The sequence below is a fragment of the Muscardinus avellanarius genome, assembly GCF_963383645.1.
Source record: "Muscardinus avellanarius genome assembly, chromosome: 12".
Classification (NCBI taxonomy): Eukaryota; Metazoa; Chordata; class Mammalia; order Rodentia; family Gliridae; genus Muscardinus; species Muscardinus avellanarius.
Window position 1 is genome coordinate 63,233,498 of NC_137798.1, and position 24,014 is coordinate 63,257,511.

Below are 24,014 nucleotides of genomic sequence, written 5' to 3' on the forward strand. Positions count from 1 at the left end.
CAAATTTAGTATCTCACAGTTCTGGAAGTCAAAATTCTAAAATGGATCTCCCTATTCTAAAATTAATGTTGGCAGGGCTGTGTTCCTTCTAGGGGCTCCAGAGGAGAATCTATTTCCTTGCCTTTCTAGCTTCTAGAGGCTTCCAGCATTCCTTGGCTCGTGGCCACATCACTCCAACTTGTGCTTCTGTGTTCACAGCTCCTTCTGTGACTGACTCTCCTACCTGCCTTTGATGAAGTCCTCTGTGATCACACTGGACCCACTCAGATAACCCAGGATTATCTCCCCACCCCCTTCTCAGGATCCTTCATCACATCAGCAAAGTCCCTTTTGCCATACAAGGTTATATATTTACAGGTTCCAAAGAGTAAAACCTGGACATCTTTGGGGAGCCTCTACTCTACTTCCTACAAAATCCATCACAAATTGGGACCTGACCTGAGAGAATTTAAGAAATGGAATCAATTAATGCTAACATGGAAGTTGGCACTGATTTTGAGTCTTGAGATACTCTTATCCCTCCAGGAAAAAGTTGATGGGCTAATGAAATTCTAGCTTCAGACACCACTCAAACACAATCTTCCCCCAGTGGGAAAGACTAGCTTGAAAGATATTCTCCTTGTTTTGATTTCCATAAAACCCATAATGCTAAATATAGGTGGATGAATTTACTGGGAAAAGTAGTAATAATAAAAAACAGATAATTAGAAAACTAATAAACTATATAATAAGAAAAAAATCAAACATTAAAAACTCAGCACAAGCCAGGTGTGGTGGCACATGTTTGTAATCCTAGCATTTGGGAAGCAAAGCCCAGAGGATCACAGTTTGCAAACAGCCTTAGCCACTTAGCAAGGCCCTTTGCAACTCAGTGAGACCCTGTTTCAAAAATTAAAGAGAATAAAACATAGGACTGGCCGGGCGTGGTGGCGCACGCTTGTAATCCCCGCACTTGGGAGGCGGAGACAGGAGGATCGCGCTGGTTCAGAGCCAGCCACACTGGCTTAAGAGACCCTGTTTCCAAATAAAAAAGTTAAAAAATAGGTTTGGGAGTGTAGCCCGTGGGAGTATAGCCCGGAGGTAGAAGGGCTTCCAGGAACCCCAGTACCACCAAAAAAAAATAAATAAATAAAAAAAATAAAACATAGGACTGGGGGTGTACCTCGGAGGTAGAATGCCCCTGGGTTCCATCCCTAGTACCGCAAAAATTACAGGCGCACACCTGTAATCCCAGTACTTGCAGTACTTGGGAAGAATTGCAGGTTTAAGGACAGCCTCAGAAAATAGTGAGATTCTCATCAACATAGCAAGACCCTGTTTCAAATTTTAAAAAATAAGCTGGGCATGGTGGCGCAGAATTGTAATCCCAGCATTTGGGAGGCTGAGACAGGAGGATCACAGTTTAAGGACAGCTTCAGCTACTACTTAGTGAGGCCCTTTGCAATTCAGTGAGACCCTATTTCAAAATAAAGAATAAAAAATAGGGCTAGGAGTGTAGCTCAGAGGCAGAATGCTCCTGAGTTCCATCTCCAGTACTGCAAAAATATATAAATAAATAAATTTTTAAAAATATAAGGCTGGGGATATAGCCCAGAGGTAGAATTCCCTAGGTTCAATCCCCACTCACTCACACACACGCACGCACGCATGCACGCACGCACGCACGCACACAAACACCTCAGCACCTGAAGAAATCACTTTTAAAAGCATAACAAAATGGGTATGGTGGCACATGTCTGTAATCCCAGTACTTGGGAGTCTCAGACTGGAAGATTTCAGGTTCAAGGACAGCCTCAGCAATACAGTGAGACTGCCAGCACCTAGCAGAACCCTGTTTCCAAAAAAAAAAAATTTTTTTAAAGGGCTGAAGTTGTAGCTCAAAAGTAGAAAACCCCTAGGTTCAATCCGCACTACCAAAAGAAAGTATAACAAATCACCAAATTGGTATCATTCATTTCTGAATTTTTAGCTGTGCATGAGGACTAGAATCGGGAAGCAGGGCAGAAAACAACAGAGTTATTTTTTTCTGAGCCTTATTTATAATATAAACTAAATTAAAAACTAAACTAAAACTTAAATACTTTAAATTTTAACTATTATCCAGACACTAGAACAATTCAAATGCTCAACAAGTGACTGGGAGCTGGACAGGACGGCACGTGCCTGTAATTCTAGTACTTGGGAGGCTGTGACAGGAAAATCAAAGGTTCAAGGCTAGCCTGAGTGACTTAATGAGGCCCTTAGCAATTTAGTGAAACCTTGCTTCAAAATTCAAAAAGTTTTTAAACAGCTGGAGGTAGATCTCAGAAGTAGAATGCCCCTGGGTTCAATCCCCAGCAGCTTTGAACTGAAGCCTTTATATTTTTCTAAGCTCCAAGGTCCCTTATCAATTCCGTATAAATTGTTGGATGGCAGGCCAGCTTCACAAGTGAGCAAGCTGGTTTCTATGACGACCACCCAGAGGTAGATGCCACATGAGCTCCCTACTTCTACGGGAAACTCACCATCTCTCTCGCTCACTCCTCTCTCTAGCAAAATGCTAGTATCAAATAACAACCCTACTCCTACTAAAAAGACTGTTGAACTTTACATAAAGTCACCACTTTTTTATCTTTTTTTTTTTTTTTTTGCAGTACTGGGGATGGAACCCAAGGACATTCTACCTCTGAGCTACATTCCCAGCCCTATTTTTTATTCTTTATTTTGAAACAGGGTCTTACTAAGCAGCTGAGGCTGTCTGTGAACCTCGATCATCCTGTCTCTGCCTCCCGAATGCTTAGATTACAAGAGTGTGCCACCACGCCCAGCTTTATCCTTGTTTTTAACCTGCTCTGTTATAAGTTATTTTTTGTATTTTGTATTTTATTTCATTCATTTAAAAAATCTGTTTCTGCAGACCAGGAATATTTCAGACTAAACATTTGTTCACTTGTGCAATGATGAGTGTTCATGGTTGAGGTTTTTTCTTTTTCCTTTTTTTTTTTTTTTTTTTTTTTTTTTGGTGGTACTGGGGTTCCTGGAAACCCTTCTACCTCCAGGTTACACTCCCAGACCTATTTTATATTTTTATTTGGAAACAGGGTCTCTTACGCCAGCATGGCTGGCTTCAAACCAGCGCGATCCTCCTGTCTCCGCCTCCCAAGTGCAGGGATTACAAGAATGTGCCACCACGCCCGGCAAGGTTTTTTCATATTTTGATTAGCTGTTTTTTATTTGTTTAGAAGGTTTGTCTGTTGGTGTGTGTGTGAGAGAGACAGACAGAGAGACAGACAGACAGATCACGGACTGAACCCAGGAGCATTCTACCTCCAAGCTACACTCCCAGCCCTATTTTATTTTTATTTTGAAACAGGGTCTCACTACACACATCTGTTATTGAACCTGTCTCAGCCTCCCAAGTATCTAGGATTACAGGTGTGTACCACGAATGCCCAGCTTCTATATTTTGACACTATAATATTTTATGTCCTTTTTGTGGTGCTGGGGGTGAAACCCAGGAGTATTCTACCTCCACACAACATCCCCAGCCCTATTTTATTTTTATTTGGAAACAGGGCCTCACTAGATTAATGAGAGACTTACTATGTGCTGAGGCTTTTCTTGAATCTGAAATCCTCCTATTTTAGCCTCCCACGTACTGGGATTACAGGCATGTGCTACCATTCCCAGATTATACATTGTGTGTGTGTGTGTGTGTGTGTGTGTGTGTGTGTGTGTGTGTGTGTGTGTGTGGTACTGGGGGTGGAACCCAGAGGCTTTCTACCTCTGGCTATACTCCCAGCCCTATTTTTTTTTTTTTGGGTGGTACTGGGGTTCCTGGAAGCCCTTCTATTTCTGGGCTACACTCCCGCGGGCTACACTCCCAGGCCTGTTTTTTAACTGTTTTATGTGGAAACAGGGTCTCTTAAGCCAGCGAGGCTGGCTCCGAACCAGCGCGATCCTCCTGTCTCCGCCTCCCAAGCGCAGGGATTACAAGCGTACGCCACTACACTCGACTTTGTATTTTATTTGGAAACAGGGTCTCACTAAGTTGCTGAGAGCCTCACTAAGTAGCTGAGGCTGGCTTCGAACCCTTGCAATCCTCCTGTCTCAGCCTCCCAAGCGTGGGGATTACAAGCATGTGCCACCACGCCCTGCCCGGCTTATACATTTTTTAACAATATTATTTGACACATTTTAAAGTAATCATTGTCCAATGCATGCTGCAATTGTCCAGAAAATCATACAATGAATATTGTATGCACAGTAATAATACCTTCGGCCTTTCCACTAGAGGGCAATCTTGTATTATCCCATCTTACAATGCCCATATTCCTCAGGAAATCCTTCTTATACTTCAACTGTCAATTGTGTGCCAACCTACAGGGTGATGACCCCAGAATTACATCCAGAACAAAGCCCTGAACCAATATTCAAACTTTCAATGAAATACTCTTAAAATTCGTTATATAACTGAAACTTAATGTCTGCCATGCTGCAGACATATGAGCTCTACTGTTAAAAACTGAGAGAATCTTAGGGAAAGGATCTTTGGAGAAGACATCAGTTGACCTCAAGTCCAGAAAGTGGGCCTCTCATTCAGAGCTTAGCAGTGTCTACTCCTGATGAGAGAGAGGAACAGACTGTGATAGGGAAAGGGGTGCCCTGTTAGGAGGAATCCTGCATCCCCAGAGACTCTCATAGCAAAAAACGGCATGCACAAGAGAAACTAAGCATGGGACCATGGCGACACTCAGTGGATGAGATGAGGCTGTGTCTGACGATAAGAAAGTCATGGGTAGGGCTACCCAAATGGTCACCTATGAGCAGAGAACTTCCCCTGGGGAGCAGGTTCTGAAAGGACAGAGGGTGGAAAATACATTTCTTTTCTGACTCCAGGACGTCTGCGCTTCTTGGTCAACATGCTGGCAGCACACACCTCCTCCCTCCCCATTTGGAAGTCTTCCTGAGGCTGTCTTCCAGCTGGGAAGGAAACATGGAATTCCTTCCAAAAATCAGGTAACTATGTTCATAGTGTGCAGTTGGGATCTGCTATTTAAGAGCATAAATATAAACTTCTTGAAGAAATCATTGACCATTTGTTTTCCCAAATAGCTCCATGACAGATGTCAATGAAAGAAAGCTATCACCTCAGAACAGTAAGGAGAGAGGGAGGAAAGGGAAACACGTGCGTCTCCTACCCAGGCCTTGATTCTGCTGCTCCCACTCGATGGCGTCTGGCACCTGGTAGGTGGCTCCCTCCAATGGGTCCAGGTTTCCCTGCTCCAAGCCTGGTTCCTGGGAGGTGATGCCAGGGAGAGTATAGCCCAGAGGCTCGTCCAGGGAGTCTGCATCTTTATCTTCCTCATCCTCTTCTTCATCTTCCTCTTCTTCCTCTTCATCTTCTTCATCCTCTTCATCCTCATCCTCTTCTCCCTCTGGGATAAAGAAATCAAAGAGAACCATGAGTATGTGTGATGGACACATGCTTAAACATATGATGCTTTTGGCTGATCCCAACACTACCAAATAATCACACATGGCCTTCTAAGACCAATTTTTATAGCCAAAGTGAGACAATGTGAGCTTCCCAGGATTATGCACCCACCATGTAGCCCTTATTTTATTTCATTTTACTGTGGTGCTGGAGATTGAATGCAGGGCATCATGCACTCTCAGCAAGTATTCTACCATAGAGCTACATTCCCATTCCCATATACGCAATATTTTAAGCTTCCAAAAACCAGTTATGTCCACTAAGTATCATGCATCATGTTTAACGGAAGTCAAAGTTCAGTTACTAAGAATGGTTATTAAAGTATTTGTATTTACAGCGCTAGGAAATGTCCCATTTCTGTTTTCTAAAGGCCACAAAAGGTTTACCTGTCAAATAATACTGAAATACCAACAGAACTTAAAAGGAATTATTCCCAGCCTTTTGTATCTCATATTAAAGACAAGAATTTATTATTTGGCCCAGTTTTTTCTTTATGTTTTTTTTCTTTATGTTCTTTATGTTCTTCCCCAACCAAACCATGTTATCTGAAAGCCACATAAACCCACTCTTGGATCCTGTTTCTCCTGCAGAGGAGTGACCCAAGAAACTGAAAACAATCAGCCTTCTCAATCCCACTCTAAAAGGAATTAGGAAATGAGATATTTATCGAGGACAGAAAAGGAACACGTGAAAAAAAATAAAGATTATCATCACCGTAAGAATCAACACTTAAAATTTGTCATTTTGGGTGCTTCAAGTGGAGTGGATTTAAAGGTCTCAAAATCCTAAATGTGGTTAGTTTCATCAATTTTAATTTTCTAGGATGACTGCAAGTCCCCTTTATCACCAAGGTGTACCTGAAACCCCCTGGTGAGTGCCCCAGAGGTCACTGCAGTCCTACCCTCAGTCTCCCCCCATGGCTATCAATACAAGGCTTTCTGAAACAGAAAACCTTTTTTGCATGGTAGAGACGAGGGACCGGCGACAACCACAGCACACTGAGAATTTTGAGATTTTCCTTTTCTATTCCTAGACAACTTTTTCCACATGTACATCCCTGTCAACACTGGTATTATTCCTCCTTCAAAGGGCTGTTCGAGGGCTTGCATTAACTAACATGCAAGGTGCTTAGGACAAAGTCTTGCACGCAGTGGCCACGGGGTGAGGCTGGCTTCTTTGCTCTTGCGACAGGACGTGGAATGCTGGGCATGGACTGGCACATCAGCCACTGGGACCAGAGGAGATTTCTGTTTTAGCTTCCCCTTATTCTGAAATTCCCTTTTCCTGCCAGAACATATTGTTCTTTAGGAGCATACAATCATGTGGTGGCCATTCAACATCTTTAGTCACCCTTACCCATGAAATATTGACTATTATTACAGATCAATAACAAAAGAGGTACTTGCACATTCCTGATATTAGCCAAAAAATGTATTTTATAACAGTGTGACCCAGAAAGGTGGAAAAGTATTAAATAAAGGAAAGGTACTCAAATTCTCTGTTATTTCACCAATGACTAGCATACTGCTCAGCAGCCACTGGTACCCAAAAAGTATTTGTTGAGCGGATGCAGAGATGAATGAATAGATAACTTCACAGTCAGATGGGTGCGGCTTTTAAAAACCTGGATCTCAGGAAGCCCAGAGTAACATTTAATCAACAGGCAGTAACAGTGCTGTGAACCGCCCTGCAGTAAGCACAGCAGCAACACAGCAGAAGCAAGTGGAGCGCTGCCCACTCACCTCCCATCACCAAAGCTGGAGACAGAGGCCAGCCTTCCATGAGTGTGCCTGAGAGGCATGACAGCAGGACACCTCTGCAACAAAGGACAGCGGCATGCCAAAGACTCAGCAAATAAAACTATGCTCAAAGCAACAGCGGGAACCCCGACCTAAAGGTCTGAAACTAAAGGAAGAACTCATTCCAACAACACAAGGTCGTACAAACAATAGGTTGATGCTTTCCGAATTTTATGGTTTTGTTTAAATGAACCCCAATTTTTATTTTATCTTAACCCTAAATAAGCCTGTGGGTCAAGGCGCGCGTGCGCGCGCACACACACACACACACACACACACACACACACACACACACACTCGACTATTTCATGGAAAGATTGTACCAAAAAAGTAAAATTGAACCTCTACACAGTAATCATGGCCCTAGGTTTGTCATGAGTACCAGATAGGGCTCATTTGTCAATATTCAGTGATAAATTTTAAAGACTAAGTTGAATTTGTCCCAAGAAACCTTAAAAATGACTGCGACCCAAAAAGGGAAGATTCAGAGCGTTCAGCCTGAGAATTTCCTTCCAGTCTTGTCAGCTGGAATGGAAAGTGCATCCTCAGCACTGACATCTTCTCCCGGGTTGATTGGATGCTGACTATTCCATAACGTCATACAACGGTGAGGTCAGCAGCATTCAGAGGGGAGGAATGGTGGTTTCTCAGTAACCATCTCTGGGCTGGTGTTTCTTTGTTTTGTTTTGGTGGGGACTGAACTCAGGGTCATTCTGCCTTAAAGCTACACTCCCAGCCCTTTCTACTTATTTACTTATTTTGAAATAGGGCCTCACAACATTACTGAAGGTCTCCCTAAATTGCTACGGCTGGCATTGAACCTGCAATCCTCCTGACTCAATCTCCCAAGTGCTAGGATTACAGGCATATGCTACCACAGAGGGCTTTAGGTTGTTTCTTGTTTGTTTTGTTATTTAGTTGGGGTTTTGGTTTTGGTTTTTGATACAAGCATGCACCACCCTGCTCAGCTTAGGCTGAGCTTTCTTGCAGCAGAGCCAGTGGGTTTTCCAGAGCATCTTTGCCAAGATCAAGGCACTTGAGAGTAACCCAACACTGCTGATAAATAGGCACTGTCAAAAATTCTGACACCTAAGGACAGTGAAGACCTGACTTAGCTGTCAGTCAAAAACCTAATTTACACAACCAGTCATGGTGGTGCACGCTTGTAATCCCAGCATTTGAGAAGCTGAGACAGGAGGATCACAGTTTGCGGGCGGCCTCAGCTACTTAATGAGGCCCTTTACAACTCACTGAGACCCTGTTTCAAACTAAAGAATAAAAAGTAGAGCTGGTGGTATAACTCGGAGGTAGAATGCCCCTGGGGTCCATCCCCACTACTGAAAAAAAAAACTAACCTACGTGTTGGGACAGTAGACAGGTCAGAGCAAAAAAAAAGAGATTGAGGCATAGCTCCATTTCAGAATGAATTGAAACAGTTAAAAGCAAAAACTGTAAAGTATCAGGCAACAATGTCAGGTGACAGTGCCACATGGCTAAGAGATGCTTGGTGAGATTAAGTGGTATATCCAGAACTCGAAGAGAAATGTCCTGTTGCAGGTGGCAAGAGAAGAAAAATGTGTCTAGACAGTACACTCTCTGAGTCGATTTCATCCGGCTGGCCTCCTCCTGACAGGATCTCTTAAAAGCTGCTTAATAACCCACAACAATGCTTTGTACTTACAAAAGCCTCTAATTCTGAGGAGCTCAAAAGCTTTGCAGGCATTATCTTTCAAACTTACACTGCTAGCTAAACAGGGAGTCAGTGTATAAGCTTTAACTTTCAGGCTACTTAACTAGTCGGGTAATACCACAGCAGAACCCAACATGAGTTTGTTTGAAGCTAGAATTTTTACCTCTCCAAACCAGATCTGTTTTCTTAATGCATTGTAAACATTTTTCCAGAAAAAAAAAAAGATTCCCAGCCAGGCGTGGTGGTGCACAATTGTAATCCCAGCATTCGGGAGGCTGAGACTGGAGGATCGCAGTTCGCAGACAGCCTCAGCTACTTAGTGAGGCCCTCTGCAACTCAGTGAGACCCAGTTTCAAAATAAAGAATATAAATTAGGGCAGGGGGTGTGGCTCAGAGGTTGAATGCCCCTGGGTACCATCCCCAGACCTGCAAAAAAAAAAAAAAAAAAAAAAAAAAAATCCCAAAAAAACAAGTTTGGGTTTGTTCAGGACTAGGGTGACTAGGGAGCTGAAATATCCACTTGTTGGTTCATAGGAAGTTCACCCCAAATGTGTTCAGTTTCTCTGACTGCATCTTCATCACAGATTAGACATATTTAGATTTCTAGAAGGTCAGCCAGGTGTGGTGTCACAAGCCTATAATACCAGTACTTGGGAGGCAGAGAAAGGAGGATTACAAGTTCAAAGCCAGCCTCAGCAGTTTAGTGAGAACCTCAACAACCCGGTGAGAGCCTCTTTCAAAATAAAAAAATTTAAGCCAGGCATGGTGGTGCACACTTGTAATTTTAGCATTTGGGAGGCTGAGACCAGAGGAGTGCGGTTCACAGACAGCCTCAGCTACTTAGCAAGGCCCTCTGCAACTCAGTGAGACCTGGTTTCAAAATTATAAAGACTAAAAAAATAGGGATGGGGATGTAGCTCAGAGGTACAATGCCCCTGGGTTCCATACCCAGTACAGCAAAATAAATAAATAAATTAATTAATTAATTTTTAAAGAGCCAGGGGTATAGCCTAGAGGTAGAAAAATCCCTGCATTCAATCCAGAGTATAGACAGCCAGCTAGCATTCCCAGGCTGTTACTAACGTGTCGAAGGGAAAATGCACCCTTGAGAACGAGTCATCCTGACAATGGGAGTGGTAGGAAGCAGAAGAGTGACACCCGTTCCCCAGGTGTCCTGCCCACCCTTGACATACAGACCTCACCTGTGCCTGTGTCCTCTGAGAACCGCAATGGCCAATGTGAATCCTTATCTTTTGCCTATTTATATTCATTAGTTTTACGTGTCACATCTTTCTTTTCAGTGGCTTCTCCCCCTCCCCAGCCCTAACAGTTGAACCCAAAGGCACTCTATACTTCCTAGCCCCATTTTAATTTTTATTTTAAAACTGGCTATCTCTCAGTTACTACACCCTGACCTCAAATCTGTGGTCCTCCTGCCTTAGCCTCCCTCAGTGACTTTGTTTTTTTTCCCTTTTGTAAATTTAACCTGGGCGTGGTGGCACACACCTGTAATCCTGGTTCTTGGGAGTCTGAGACAGGAGGATCAGTTGTTGAGGTCAGCCTCAGCAATTTAATGAGTCTCTCAGTAAATGAGGGACACTATTTCCAAATAAAAAATAAAATAGGGCTGGAATGTGACTTGTAGGTTAAATAACTCTGGGTTCAACCTCCAGTATCAGAAAAAAAGAAAAACTGAATCTAAGGTAAGCAAATTAGCTCATTGAAAAAGCAAGAATAGCGGGCATGGTGGTGCAATTGCTGAAGGTAAAATTGCTGAAGGTAAAGACAACACCTAACTAGCAACAGACCTTTAAAATTATTTCCAGCTGCCGGGCACAGTGGTGCACGCTTGTATTCCCCGCGCTTGGGAGGCAGGGACAGGAGGATCGCGCAGGTTCGAAGCCAGCCTCTTTGGCTTAAGAGACCCTGTTTCCAAATAAAAATATAAAAATAGGTCTGGGAGTGTAATCTGGAGGTAGAAGGGTTTCCAGGAACCCCAGTACCACCAAAAAAAAATTATTTCCAAGTATTTGCTTTTATGAAGTATATCCCAGAGGTTATCCCAAACATAAATCTTTGGAAGTATAGTTGATTCTTTCCTTAAGATCAAACACTTAGAGATAAATACCTCAGCACATGATTTTATAAATCTTCCACATTAATCTATGTCATTTTCTTGGAAACTCTTACTAAGTTCAATCCTAGGCAGAGACAGGAGGATCACAGGTTCAAGGACAGCTTCAGCAATTTAGTGAAACTCTGTTTCGAAATTTTAAAAAATAAATTCTGAGGCTATAGCTTAGAAGCAGAATGTGCCTGGGCTCAATCTCCAGTACTAAAACAAACACAGAAACAAAAAACCACAGGAACAGGGTGGCTTCACAGAGCATGGGCTGAGCATATATTGGTCTCTTCTCCTTTCCCTCAGAAGGGCCTAGCTCTGATCCATCCCAGTGGCTTTTTTTTTTTTCAGTACTGGGGATGGAACCCAGGGGCATTCTACCTCTGAGCTACACGCCCAGCCCTGTTTGTTTGCTTTATTTATTCTTTATTTGAAACAGGGTCTCACTGAGTTGCAAAGGGCCCCACTAAGTACCTGAGGCTGTCCTCAAACTGCGATTCTCCTGTTTCAACCTCCCAAATGTTGAGATTACAAGTGTGTGCCACTATGCCCAGCCCAGTGGCATTTTTCTCAAAAAAAAAAAAAAAAACCCTATACTGGTATGTGGGAACCACTCTGACAATATGATTAAAAAAAAAAAAAAAAAAAAAAAAAAAAAAAAACACTAGCCAGGCGTGGTGGCGCATGCTTGTAATCCCCACACTTGGGAGGCGGAGACAGGAGCATCGCGCAGGTTCGAAGCCAGCCTTGCTGGCCTAAGAGACCCTGTTTCCAAATAAAAATATAAAAAATAGGTGTTGGGAGTGTAGCCCGGAGGTAGAAGGGCTTCCAGGAACCCCAGTACCACCAAAATAAAAACCAAACAAGCATTGTGGCAAAATGGTTACCACACAAAAAAATCCTGAGGATGGCACTGCTTTTACTCAAAAATTAAAAAAAAAAAATTTTTTAAACCCTTGGTCATTTTTAGTTGAGTGCAAACTTACACCAGAAAAGCAAAACTTGAACTTGTTCTGAGGATATGAGGCAATTCTCCAGCAGGTGGCTCTCCAGGACCAGAAGGTGAGGGACTGAGCTGGCCAGCACAATCCGTAGACTGCTGTGCTTGTAATCTCATCTGGTATTAATGCCCGTGTTTCACCCAAGAGCTAGTCATTTTGCTATGTTAGAGTCCATCTGAGTTTTCTGTCTGAAGCTGAAATCCAAAAAATGTACCTTTAAAAAAAAAAATTTTGGAAGTGCTAGGAATTGAACCAGGGTCTTGCAGTCGCTAGATAAGTGCTATGCCCTGGAGCCACGTCCCATCCCTCAAATACTGTAACTTTTCCAACATATCTATATTCTCTTCATTTGAAGCAGGTCCAACAACTGAATAAGACTATTAATTGCTCTTCAAATTCTTCAATTTCAAATACTCATAAGAGCACTTGTACTTTGAGGAATATTTTTAAACTAGGTAGAAAAAGCTCAAACAATATATATATTAAAAATCATCTTCTGTAAGCCAGAAGTGGGGGCACACGCTTGTAATCCCTGCATTCAGGAGGCTGAGACAGGAGCATCATAGCTTGCGGACAGCCTCAGCTACTTAGTGAGGCCCTTTGCAACTCAATGAGACCCTGTTTCAAAATAAAGAATAAAAAATAGGGCTGGGGGTGTAGCTTAGAGGTAAAATTCCCCTGGGTTCCATCTCTAGTACCAAAATAAATAAATATATATATATATATATATATATATATATATATATATATATACATACATACATATATATATATATATAGTCTTCTTTAATCATTTGTGTTAATTTCTTTATTCCTCTCTACTTTAACTACTTTATCACCAGATACAATGCCATGGGGCTCAATCCTCAACACCAACATTAAAAATGAAAAAAAAGAAATAGGCCTGGGAGTGTAGCTCAGAGTTAGACTGTCCCTCACTTCAATCCCCAGTATCGCACAAAAAACAATTGCTGAAGGTAAAAACAACACCTAACCGGCACACAACTTATCCCAGAGGTTATCCCAAACATAAATCTTTGGAACCATGATTGATTCTTTCCTTGGGATCAAACACTTAGAGATAAATACCGTATCGCCATGATTTTATAAATCTTCCACATTAATCGATGCCATTTTCTTGGAAACTCTTACTAAATTCAAACTTCCTATTAACTACATAACAGTAAATGTAATTTAAAATTTCCTCACCAAGCACCATGGCACATGCCTGTAATTCCAGTATTTGGGAGGCTGAGACAGGAAGATTGCAGGATCGAGATCAGCCTTGGCAACTTAGGGAGCTTTATTATTATTATTATTATTATTATTATTATTATTTGCGGTACTGGGGATGGAACTCAGGTTTATTCTACCTCCAAGCGACACCTCCAGCCCTATTTTTTTTTTATTCTCATTTTGAAACAGGGTCTCACTAAGTTGTAAAGGGCCTCACTAAGTAGCTGAGGCTGCCCGTGAACCGTGATCCTCTTGTCTCAGCCTCCCAAATGCTGGGATTACAAGCATGTCTACCACGTCAGGCTTAGGGAGATCCTGTTTCAAAATAAAGGGCTTTGGGTATAGCTCAGAGGTAGAATGGCCCTGGGTTCAATACCCCCAGTACCAAAAGCAAATAAGTAAATATAAATAAATAAGTAAATTTTCCTCCAACCTAGCCTTAACAATGTTGAAAACACACATTAATGAGAGAAAAAAATGGGTTGAGAGAAGATAACCAATCTACTTCAAACACTAGCTGCAAAATGTTTTTGACTATGTTTAATATTTTCTTTTTTCATTCATTATTTTCTTTAAACTCGAATACTTTTTTCTTAATAATGTCCCTTCCTCCCTCAGGTTAATAAGCTAAAAAGACCAGTCTCCACAGCTATATCCATATCTGCCAGTCATTACCTAATCCCCAGGACCTCACATAATTGGCACATTCTCTATTATCTTCCGTAAATCCTGCCCCAAATTAAATTGAGTTATCCTAATAGAGCCTCCGGCAATAATGATCAGCTCTAGAGTCTAACTCCTGCTCATTAAACAACTTGCTTTTGATTTAGGTAACAGCCTCTTGTATATTTCCTTCTGGAAAATGAGAGTATAACAATACTGTTCTATTTCTCAAGGGTACTATACAGAAAAACATAAAAACTGTATTAATATTGCATCTATAAATTCTGAGCCATCTGAAATAAAACCTGTCTTTTCAGTGACTTAGTAGTCCTAAAGGGATATTTGCTTTAAGTAAACAGACAAAACTTGTACATAAAAATCCACATACCCTCAGAAAGATAAATTATATTTTAGGTAGACTATTGACTTTGCAAAGCCATGTATAAAAGTAGATTTTCCCCTTCAAAATGTAATAGCAACAGACACGAGTCAATAGACATGAGTCAGCCTATCCAAGATGAGGTTTATGTACTAATTTATGGAAATATGTATCTGTTTTCTCAAACTGGTGTGCCTTTAGCTCCTCAAATGCAGAGATCTTGCCGGGCGTGGTGGCGCACACTTGTAAACCCCGCGCTTGGGAGGCAGGGACAGGAGGATCACACAGGTTCGAAGCCAGCCTCGCTGGCTTAAGAGACCCTGTTTCCGAATAAAATATAAAATAGGTCTGGGAGTGTAGCTCAGAGGTAGAAGGCTCCTGGGTTCCATCCCCAGTACCACACACACAAAAAAAGCAGAGACCTTGTCTTATTCATATTTGCACCCTACCCCTGAGGACCAAGCACTGTGCCTTGCCTAAAATAACCCCTCAAAACCAGGCATGGTGGCACACGCCTAAAATCTCATCCAGTACTTGGAGGCTGAGACAGAAGGATCCCAAGTTCCAGCCTACATACAACAAGCCTCAGTAACTGAGACCCTATTTCAAACTAAAACAACTGAGAGGTATAACTCAGAGGTAGAATGCCCCTGGGTTCAATCCCCAGTACCAAAAATCAGTAAGTAAATAAATAATCACTCAACTATGTTAACTGAACAAAAATAAACTGAAAACGTACTTTAATTATTTCTCTCTTCTAAATAATTATTAATTACTTTATGGGCCTGAATGCCATTTTTATTATTTCATATTATGTATGTGTTTCAAATGAATATGGTAACTTTTTAAGAAAAACCCACCTACACGTTTCTGTCGCATAGTGTAGGAGGAAGAGCTTGCAAGAAAATGACCCCTGTATAAATCCACTGCCATAACACTTCTGGGAAAACAATCTCCCTCACACCACCTTTTTCCTCTTTTCTTCCCTCCCATGCTAGCTTTCCAGGGTAGGTTTAAAAAGTTACTTAAGTTTTTGAGTTCCTCTTAACCTAACTGAGTGCAGATATCTGTATGGATTCCTAGAAAAATAAAAAAAATGAAACAAAGAACAACCCCTCAACAGGACAAAAAAAAAAAGTCTTTGCAAACTGTTAAGGAGTTTCTGGTAGAATGTGATTGGAAACCACCGCTTTATTGATATAAAAAGTGCTTGATTTCAGGTCCAAATAGAGCATTAGATCTGAATGACAACAAGAAGCGAGGCCAGGCAAGCAGGAGGCACATTAGTGAAACGAGATGCTGCTCGTGCGTCCATTAATCATGGGCCATCATTTGCCCAACACCTGGCACTGGCAGGACGTGGTCCGCAACTAGACAGAAAGACCTGACCCTGCTCTTAAGCGGGTTGTACAGAATTCAGTTAAGAGGTCACAAACTGACGGTCAGTATCTGGGAAGGAAGATTCATTTTAGATGTGCATAATAATAAAAATAAAAGAGAACCAATGTCACTTGATTCTTAACACTTTGAAAATCAGAATAGGGGCTGGGGGTGTAGCCCGGTGGTAGAACCCATGCTATACATGTGCAAGGACCAGGGTTCAATCCTCAGTGCCGCAAAAAATAAACATCAGAATATTTAATATAAAAATCAGAAGGCTCCAGTTGTCTCGGGAAGATTAGCATGACGGAGCTCAGATACAAGCAGAACCGAGAGATCAGGAGGGTGTGAGCAAGCTTTCTCCCGCAGCACATTCGCCATGCCGCGCCATCTTCTGCGCCTCCCCCTTTGCTGACTCACATCATCTACCGGTCCCCGGCTGTAAGATGTGAGTGCTCATTACAGCAATTAGTACCAAGTAGCACATGATAAATGGTTTGCAATTTTAGGGAAATGAGGTCATTAATCATAAAACTAAGTCAATTGTGTATTTATTCCCTGTCAAAAAGCACACCAAGAATTCTACAGGAAGAGCTCGTTTAATCCTCACAGTAAGCCAGGAGGCAGAAAACATCAGTAAATCAGTGTCCCTGCTGAAGAGATGGGAAAACGGAGGTCCAAGCACGTCAAATAATTGGGTTGAGATCAGTGCTTTTTCACAGTGGAGCCAGGACTTAAACTCGGATGTGTCTACTTGAGACTAGAAGCAGAGCGCTCTCCCTCTGGACTCAGATACTTCTGTGGGCTGGCCAGTCTGAGGGGCTGGCTCCAGAAAGCAGAAGTCTGAGCTGCTTTCTCTTTCCTGTATTCTTAATTTTTCCTTCATCGCTCTCTGTTTAAGGAGCATCATAGCTCTGAGTATTATTTACCACAGAATATGACAGCGTGGCCCTGTTACTCCTTCTTGTGTGGTAAGAACAGTGTTATACAGCCTAGAAATGAATCAGGCTTCTGACAGGGATGGAATTTCCTCTGAAGGGTGGGATGAACATGGTGTTAGTCCTAACAGTCATCAGACTGTCACTTGCCTAGGGATTAAAGGTATGTCCTTCAACCTGAAGAGAGGACAGAGAGGATGTCTGTGGAAGTTGGGTATCACTACTAGAAGCAGTAGATCCTGGGGAAAATTTACATCTTGGTCTTCCCTGGCTCATCTTTTTTTTTTTAAGGTACTTGAACATGTTGTTGTTTGTTGTTGTTGTTGTTGTTGTTGTTGTTGTTGTTGTAGAAGCTAGGAGAATTCTACCTTTGAGCTACATTCCCAGAACTATTTATTTATTTATTTATTGAAACAGGGGTCTCACTAAGCTTCTGAGACTGGCCTTGAACTTGTGATCCTCCCATCTCAGCCTCCCAAGTACTGGGATTATAGGTCTAGACCACCACACCTGGCTCTTTCTATATGAAAGCATGGATGGAGTATGGAGAAAATAAGAACTTACCTTCTATTCAGGACACAAGCCAAGAGCTGAGATGCCAAAAACCTGGCAAGATGCCTGGAAACTGTTGCAGTGTTTTGGGATAGAATATTAAAAAGCCTTCTCAGACAGAGCATATAATGGGTCAGAGCCTAGGAGCTTGTTAGTTAAGGTAAGATCAGAGAAAATTTTGTGCCTGGTGAACCTAATTCATCTTATGTTTCTTTTACTTTCTTGGTTTGCTTTGTGTACCTTTTAGATTTGAGCCAAAGTTGGTTGGCTGGTTGGTTGGTTGGTTTGGGTACTAAGAATTGAACCCAGGGACATTCTACCTCAGAGCTACATCCACAGCTTTATTTTTCATTCTTTATATTGAAGCACAGTCTCACTAAGTTGCGGAGGGCCTCACTAAGTAGCTGAGGCTGGCCACAAACCTGCAACTCTTCTGTCCCAGCCTCCCGAGTACTGGGATTACAAGCGTGTACCCCCATGCCAGGCTTGAGTCAAGTATTTTTTAAATCTCCACTAATTACAGTTGAAATAGGTGTGAAAGAGTTTTTATCCAATTCTGAGACAGAGTTTTAATAGGAAATTGGAGTCCTCGAAGAGTAGGTAAAGCTGGGCATGGTGGTATATGCCTGTAATCCTAGTACTTGAGAGTCGGAGACAGGAGAATTAGAGGTTGGAGGCCAGCCTTAATAAATCAGCAACTGAACGAGGCCTTCTGCAACTTAATAAGGCCCTGTTTCAAAATAAAAAATAAAATAGGGCTGGGGTGTAGCTTGAAGGTAGAACGCACCTGGACTCAGAGAGATACACAGAAATAGGTGAAGCAGACACCTTGAGAAAATCCAGCAGGAGGTAGTTAGGTTCCCTGACCCCCCTCCTCTGCCTCTCTCTTGCTCATGCCAAAACCTTGGAGATTCTTTGCGTGCGCGTGTGTGTGTGTGTGTGTGTGTGTGTGTGTGTGTGTGTGTGTGACTGAAAAATTGAACCCAGGGACATTCTAGCTCTGAATTAAACTCCAACCCCTATTTTACTTTTTTATTGGGGAACAGGGCCTCTCTAAATTGCTGAGACTGGCCTCGAACCTGTGATCTTCCTATCTCAGCCTCCCAAGTACTGGGATTACAGGCACAAGCCCCTCTGCCCCAGGCTTTTACACCATTTTAATAGAAGAAATTTCCACAGAATATATTGTTTAGAAATATCAAACAATGTAGAAGAAGGCAGTTTGGCTAAAGAGGAAAAAGCACTGGTAAACAAAGGCAGAATCTCCATGGATCTTTCAAGACAAATTAAATATCTGAAAGTGTGGTGATGGTTTAAATCTTCTAAGGCCAAGCCGGGTGTGGTGGCGCACGCTTGTAATCCCCGCGCTTGGGAGGCTGAGACAGGAGGATCTTACAGGTTCGAAGCCAGCCTCAGCTACTTAGTGAGGCTCTCAGCAACCTAGTGAGACCCTGTTTCCAAATAAAATATAAAAAAGGTCTGGGAATATAGCCCGGAGGTACAAAGCCTCTGGGTTCCAACCCCAGTACCAAAAAATAAAAATAAAAATAAATAAATAAATCTTCTAAGGCCATTTAAGTTGAGATTTACATTTTTCTAATCTTTCCTTTGGGGCTATATATGCATTTAATTGTTAAGAGATAGTTGGATGCCCAAACCACTTTATGGTTATCAATATAGCGAGATAATGTGCAAATGATACTATCCTTATTTTATACTTTTTTAAGTGTGTGTGTGTGTGTGTGTGTGTGTGTGTGTGTGTGTGGTACTGGGGATTTAACTCAGAGGCATTCTACCTTCAAGTTATATTCCCAGCCCAATTTTATTTCTTATTTGGAAGTGATCTCACTAAGCTGCTGAGGCTGGCTTTAAACTTGCAATTCTCCTGTCTCAGCCTCCCATGTACTGGGATTGCAAGCATGCACCACCAACCTTAGTTTTTTATATATTTTTTTTAATTTTAACATTGTTTATACTCCAACATGATAAAATTCTCAAGTTTATACCAGTAAAATAATACTTATGTATAAATCCATCTTCATATTAAAATCCATGCCTTGAGAAATGCCTTAATGTTCTGCAAACATCTAAAAGACCTTAGAAATCTCCACAAGACATTTTATAGTTCTAAGATACAGGTTTACTTCAACAACTACATAAAAACCACCACCCATGGGAAGCCCTGCTTGGAGCATTCCCCAGAGGGCTTCTCAACCCTTCAGTACGAGCCCAGATTAGTCATTTGGAACAATCCATTTTGCCTGGGATCTGAACATCCCCCTTGAGAGAAACACAGTGTGGCTTCTTATAAATCAGAGCTCTGCTGGCCTGAGGCTGAGCACTTGGCTGCCTCTTCTCTATGGAAAAGCAGTTGCTCCTGTTACTAAAAGCTCTTCTTAAGGAATAATTAACTGAACCAATAAGCTGAATTAGAAAAATCTGCTTGATTACAATGACTATAAAAAATGTATCTATTCACCACCCTTTCAATTTTTTGCCATTATTTTTGTCGCCACTTATTTTTATAAACACCAGTAAAATGGTGAAGAGACCTACATGTAACACGTCTCCACACACAAAAAAAACACACATGTACACATGCACACACAGCAATTCTGTTTCCCCAAGATGAACCAAAGGTCTCTTTCCTGGCTCTCAAAGCCCTTTTTGTCTTCCATGTGTGTGATACTTCCGCCTTCCACCTTACACTTGTGTTATCTGTGTAGCTACTAAAACCTGTGCTTCCTTAAGTCAAGATCCACCGTCAGTCCCTCTTGTTATTATCCAAATCACCAAGCAAACACCTGTTAAATGGACACAGAAGTGAGTACATAAATAAAACCATGGGCTATATACAAAGCTAAATCCTTTTGTCAGCAGGAGCCACTGTGTATAATTTTATGAGTGTCTAAAGGTAAGCTTGCTGAACGGTGCTGGGCTGAACAAGAAAGGCACCAAGGGCCACACACCTATAATCCCAGTACTTGGGAATCTGAGACAGCAGGATCACAGATTCGAAGCCAGTCTCAAGTTTGAAGCAACTTAGCAAGGCTCTCGGCAAATGAGCGAGAACCTGTTTCCAATTAAAAAACAAAATAAGGCTGGGAGTACAGCTCAAAGGTAGAAGACCCCTGGGTTCAACTCCCAAGGGAAAAAAGTATAAAAAAAAATATGGAGGGAATAAACTCTCCAACAATCTTTACTTAATTGTGATTATACCAATCAGTGAATTCCCTATGGCAAGAAAGCATGCCAGGAAAATTAGAGTGGGTATCAGTTGTCTACTCAACAGAATTTGTAAACATCCTTTATGCCAACACATCATGATATTGATTTTGAATATGTTTAAAATATCACTGGCTGTGTGAACATTACTAGCAAACATGCCATGGCCATCCTGCGTGCCAAGTCATTCACTGTACTAACCTACAGAGCATACAGGTACTGAAGGACAGACCTCTGTGGTCAGTCTAGAGAAAGCATGACCATGTCAGGATGAAAAAACAAAAGCAACAAAATGGCATCATACCAATTCATCAATAACTGAAATCACCAGCAGTTCTCTATGCTACAACCTGTCACATAAGACACTTGAAAATGATGCATAGCTAGGTGTGGTGGAGCATGCTTGTAATCCTAGTACTTAGGAGGCTGAGACAGGAGGACTACAAGTTTGAGGCCAACTTCAGCTTAGTGAGGTCCTCCGCAATTTAGTGAGACTCTGTTTCAAAATAAAGAATAAAAATAGGGCTATAGGTTTAGCTCAGAGATAGAAGGCCCCTGAGTTCAATCCTGAGTACTGAAGAAAAGAAAAAAAAAAAACTTGGCTCAAAAAAAAGGGCTGGAGGTGTAGCTTGAAGATATAATGCCCCTGAGTTTAATCCCCAGTTTAGCTGTCTTCAAAGTCGAAAACTCTGAATGAAGGCATAGTTTTCTTTTTGTTTTTTTGTATTTGGGGTTTTTGTGTGTGTTTTTGTTGTTGTTGTTGTTGTTGTTGGTAGTGGTGGTGGTGGTGGTGGTGGTGGTGGTTTGTTTTTTTTTTTTTTTTGGTGGTACTGGGGTTCCTGGAAGCCCTTCTATCTCCGGGCTATACTCCCAGGCCTATTTTTACATTTTTATTTGGAAACAGAGACTCCTAAGCCAGTGCGCGTGGCTGGCTTCGAACCTGCGCGATCCTCCTGTCTCTGCCTCCCAAGCGCGGGGATTACAAGCGTGCGCCACCACGCCCAGCGAAGCCATAGTTTTTAAACATAACTTTCTAACCAGGCATGGTGGCGCACACTGTAATCCCAGAGACAGAGGGATCACAGTTCGTGGATAGCCTCAGCTACCTAGTGAGGCCCTCTGTAACTCAGTGAGACCCTGTTTCAAAATAAAGAATAAAGCTGGGTGTGGTGGCGCATGCTTATAATCTCTGCGTTTAGGAGGCTGAGACATGAGGATCGCGCAGGTTCGAAGCCAGCCTCAACTGGCGTAAGAGACCCTGTTTCCAAATAAAAATATAAAAAATAGGTCTGGAGCTGTAGCTCGGAGGTAGAAGGCCCCTGGGTTCCATCCCCAGTACCACCAAAAAAAAAAAAAAAGAAAGGATAAAAACGAGGGCTGGGGGTGTATCTCAGAGGTAGAATGCCTGTGGGTTCCAACCCCAGCATTGCACTAAATAAATAAATAAATAAATAAACAAACAAACAAACAACTTTCTCCTAAAATTCTTATGTTATCAGTACATAGAATCCCTAGGAAGGGGCTGGGCGTAGTGGCGCACGCTTGTAATCCCCGCGCTTGGGAGGCAGAGACAGGAGGATCGCGCAGGTTCAAAGCCAGTCGTGCGTGCTGGCTTATGAGACCCTGTTTCCAAATAAAAATATAAAATAGGTCTGGGAGTGTAGCCCGGAGGTAGAAGGGCTTCCAGGAACCCCAGTACCACCAAAAAGGAAAAAAGGGGAAAAAAAAGAATCCCTAGGAAGGGACAAAACTGAGAACTCCAGAGAGAAGAGGAGCCCCACTATCTGTTCAACAGAGGTGTTATGGTTTCAGTCTGGAATGCCCCCCAAAGTCTCATGTAAAGACTCTCCCCAATGCAACAATGACCAGAGATAGCCTTTCAAGAAATAACAGGGTCATGAGAACTCTGACCTCATAAGTGGATTAACCCCTTTGATGGATTAATCATTTGGATGGACCACTGAGGAGAAAACAAACTGTAGGCAGGTGGGAGCATGGCTGGAAGAAACAGGTCACTGGGGATGTGCCCACAGGAACTCTGTCTTGTGCTGGCCCCTTTCCACCTCCCCATCCATATCTCTCTTTTAGTTTTGTTTCTTCTCTCCTCTCTGCCTCCCTCCATATCTTCTCTGTCTCTCTTTCCTTCCCAGCTGTCATGAGCTAAACAGCTCTCCTCTGCCATAATCTTACACCCTGATAATTCTGCCTTGAAGCCAGCTGGCCATGGACTGAAGCCTCTGAAACCACGGGCCAAAATAAATCATTCCTTTTGGTTATGTCAGGTATCTCACTCACGGAGACAAAACGCTAATACAAGAGGTACTGTGAATACATCCTGGAAACACTCTCTGAGAACGGCAGAAAACATCCATGGGCTAAATATGCACCTGCATATACATGCACACATGTACCCGAGTGCACGTGTGCACACACTCATGAAGGCAGGAAAACGGATCACTGGACTAGACTCAACAACTGACAGAATAATGACAGCTTTCTGCCCCATCTAAGCTGCCTGGCTGGAAAAAAAGATGTCAAAAACATAATCTTTTAAAACCTAAATATAGACAGCCAAAATGGTTTTCAAAAAGCAAGGGTAAAAATGGTCAGAAAAGAAAAAAAACAAATTTGAAGAATATATTCTTCATTTTTCATATGCCTTATTTTTTTTTTTTTTTAGGTGGTACTGGGGTTCCTGGAAGCCCTTCTATCTCCGGGCTACACTCCCAGACCTATTTTTACATTTTTTATTTGGAAACAGGGTCTCCTAAGCCAGCGTGCGCGGCTAGCCTCAAACCTGCGCGATCCTCCTGTCTCTGCCTCCCAAGCGCGGGGATTACAAGCGTGCGCCACCACGCCCGGCTTCATATGCCTTATTTTTTAAGAAGGCATTTTTTTTTTTTTTTTTTGGTGGTACTGGGGTGGAACCCAGAGGCTTTCTACCTCCGGGCTATACTCCCAGACCTATTTTCTATTTTATTTGGAAACAGGGTCTCACTAAGTTGCTGAGAGCCTCACTAAGTAGCTGAGGCTGACATCGAACCTGTGTGATCCTCCTGTCTCAGCCTCCCAAGCGCGGGGATTACAAGCGTGTGCCACCACGCCTGGCCTTAGAAGGCATTTTTTAAAGTTAAATGTGGCTTATCTGTTGGATGTCTCAAATTAAAAACCTCTTTAAATGAGCTGGCCACAATGGCATACACCTATAATCCCAGTACTTGGGGAGCTGAGACAGAAAGATCGCAGATTTGAGGCCAGACTTGGCAACTTAGTAAGATGCTCTTTCAAAAAATACAAAGGGCTGGGGGTGTAGCTCAGAGATAGAATGCCACTGGGTTCAATTCCTAGCACTAATATAACAATAAATAATAATAATAATAATAATAATAGTAATAGTAATAGTAATAATAGTAATAGTAATAATAATACTCTTTGTAGACTTAAAAGGTAATCCTCCAGCAAGTCAATTACTAGTAAGTTTGTTCCAAAAGCCTGTAATAAAGGCAACTTCAGAAGAATAAAGTGGGAGCTGCCTGTGAGAATAACATGGACA

The 24,014-nt window shown here is 42.1% G+C and overlaps 1 protein-coding gene across 1 annotated transcript in view; it reads right to left on the reverse strand.

The window, feature by feature from the left end:
- Window positions 1-24,014, reverse strand: part of ARMH4 (armadillo like helical domain containing 4) — a gene marked incomplete at its 3' end in the record, with an annotated part of 131,378 nt that overhangs the window by 88,361 nt on the left and 19,003 nt on the right. The window contains exon 4 of the mRNA XM_080708178.1: window positions 5,181-5,417. Coding sequence (XP_080564304.1) covers window positions 5,181-5,417 — 237 coding nt within the window. The remainder of the gene's footprint in view (window positions 1-5,180; window positions 5,418-24,014) is intronic.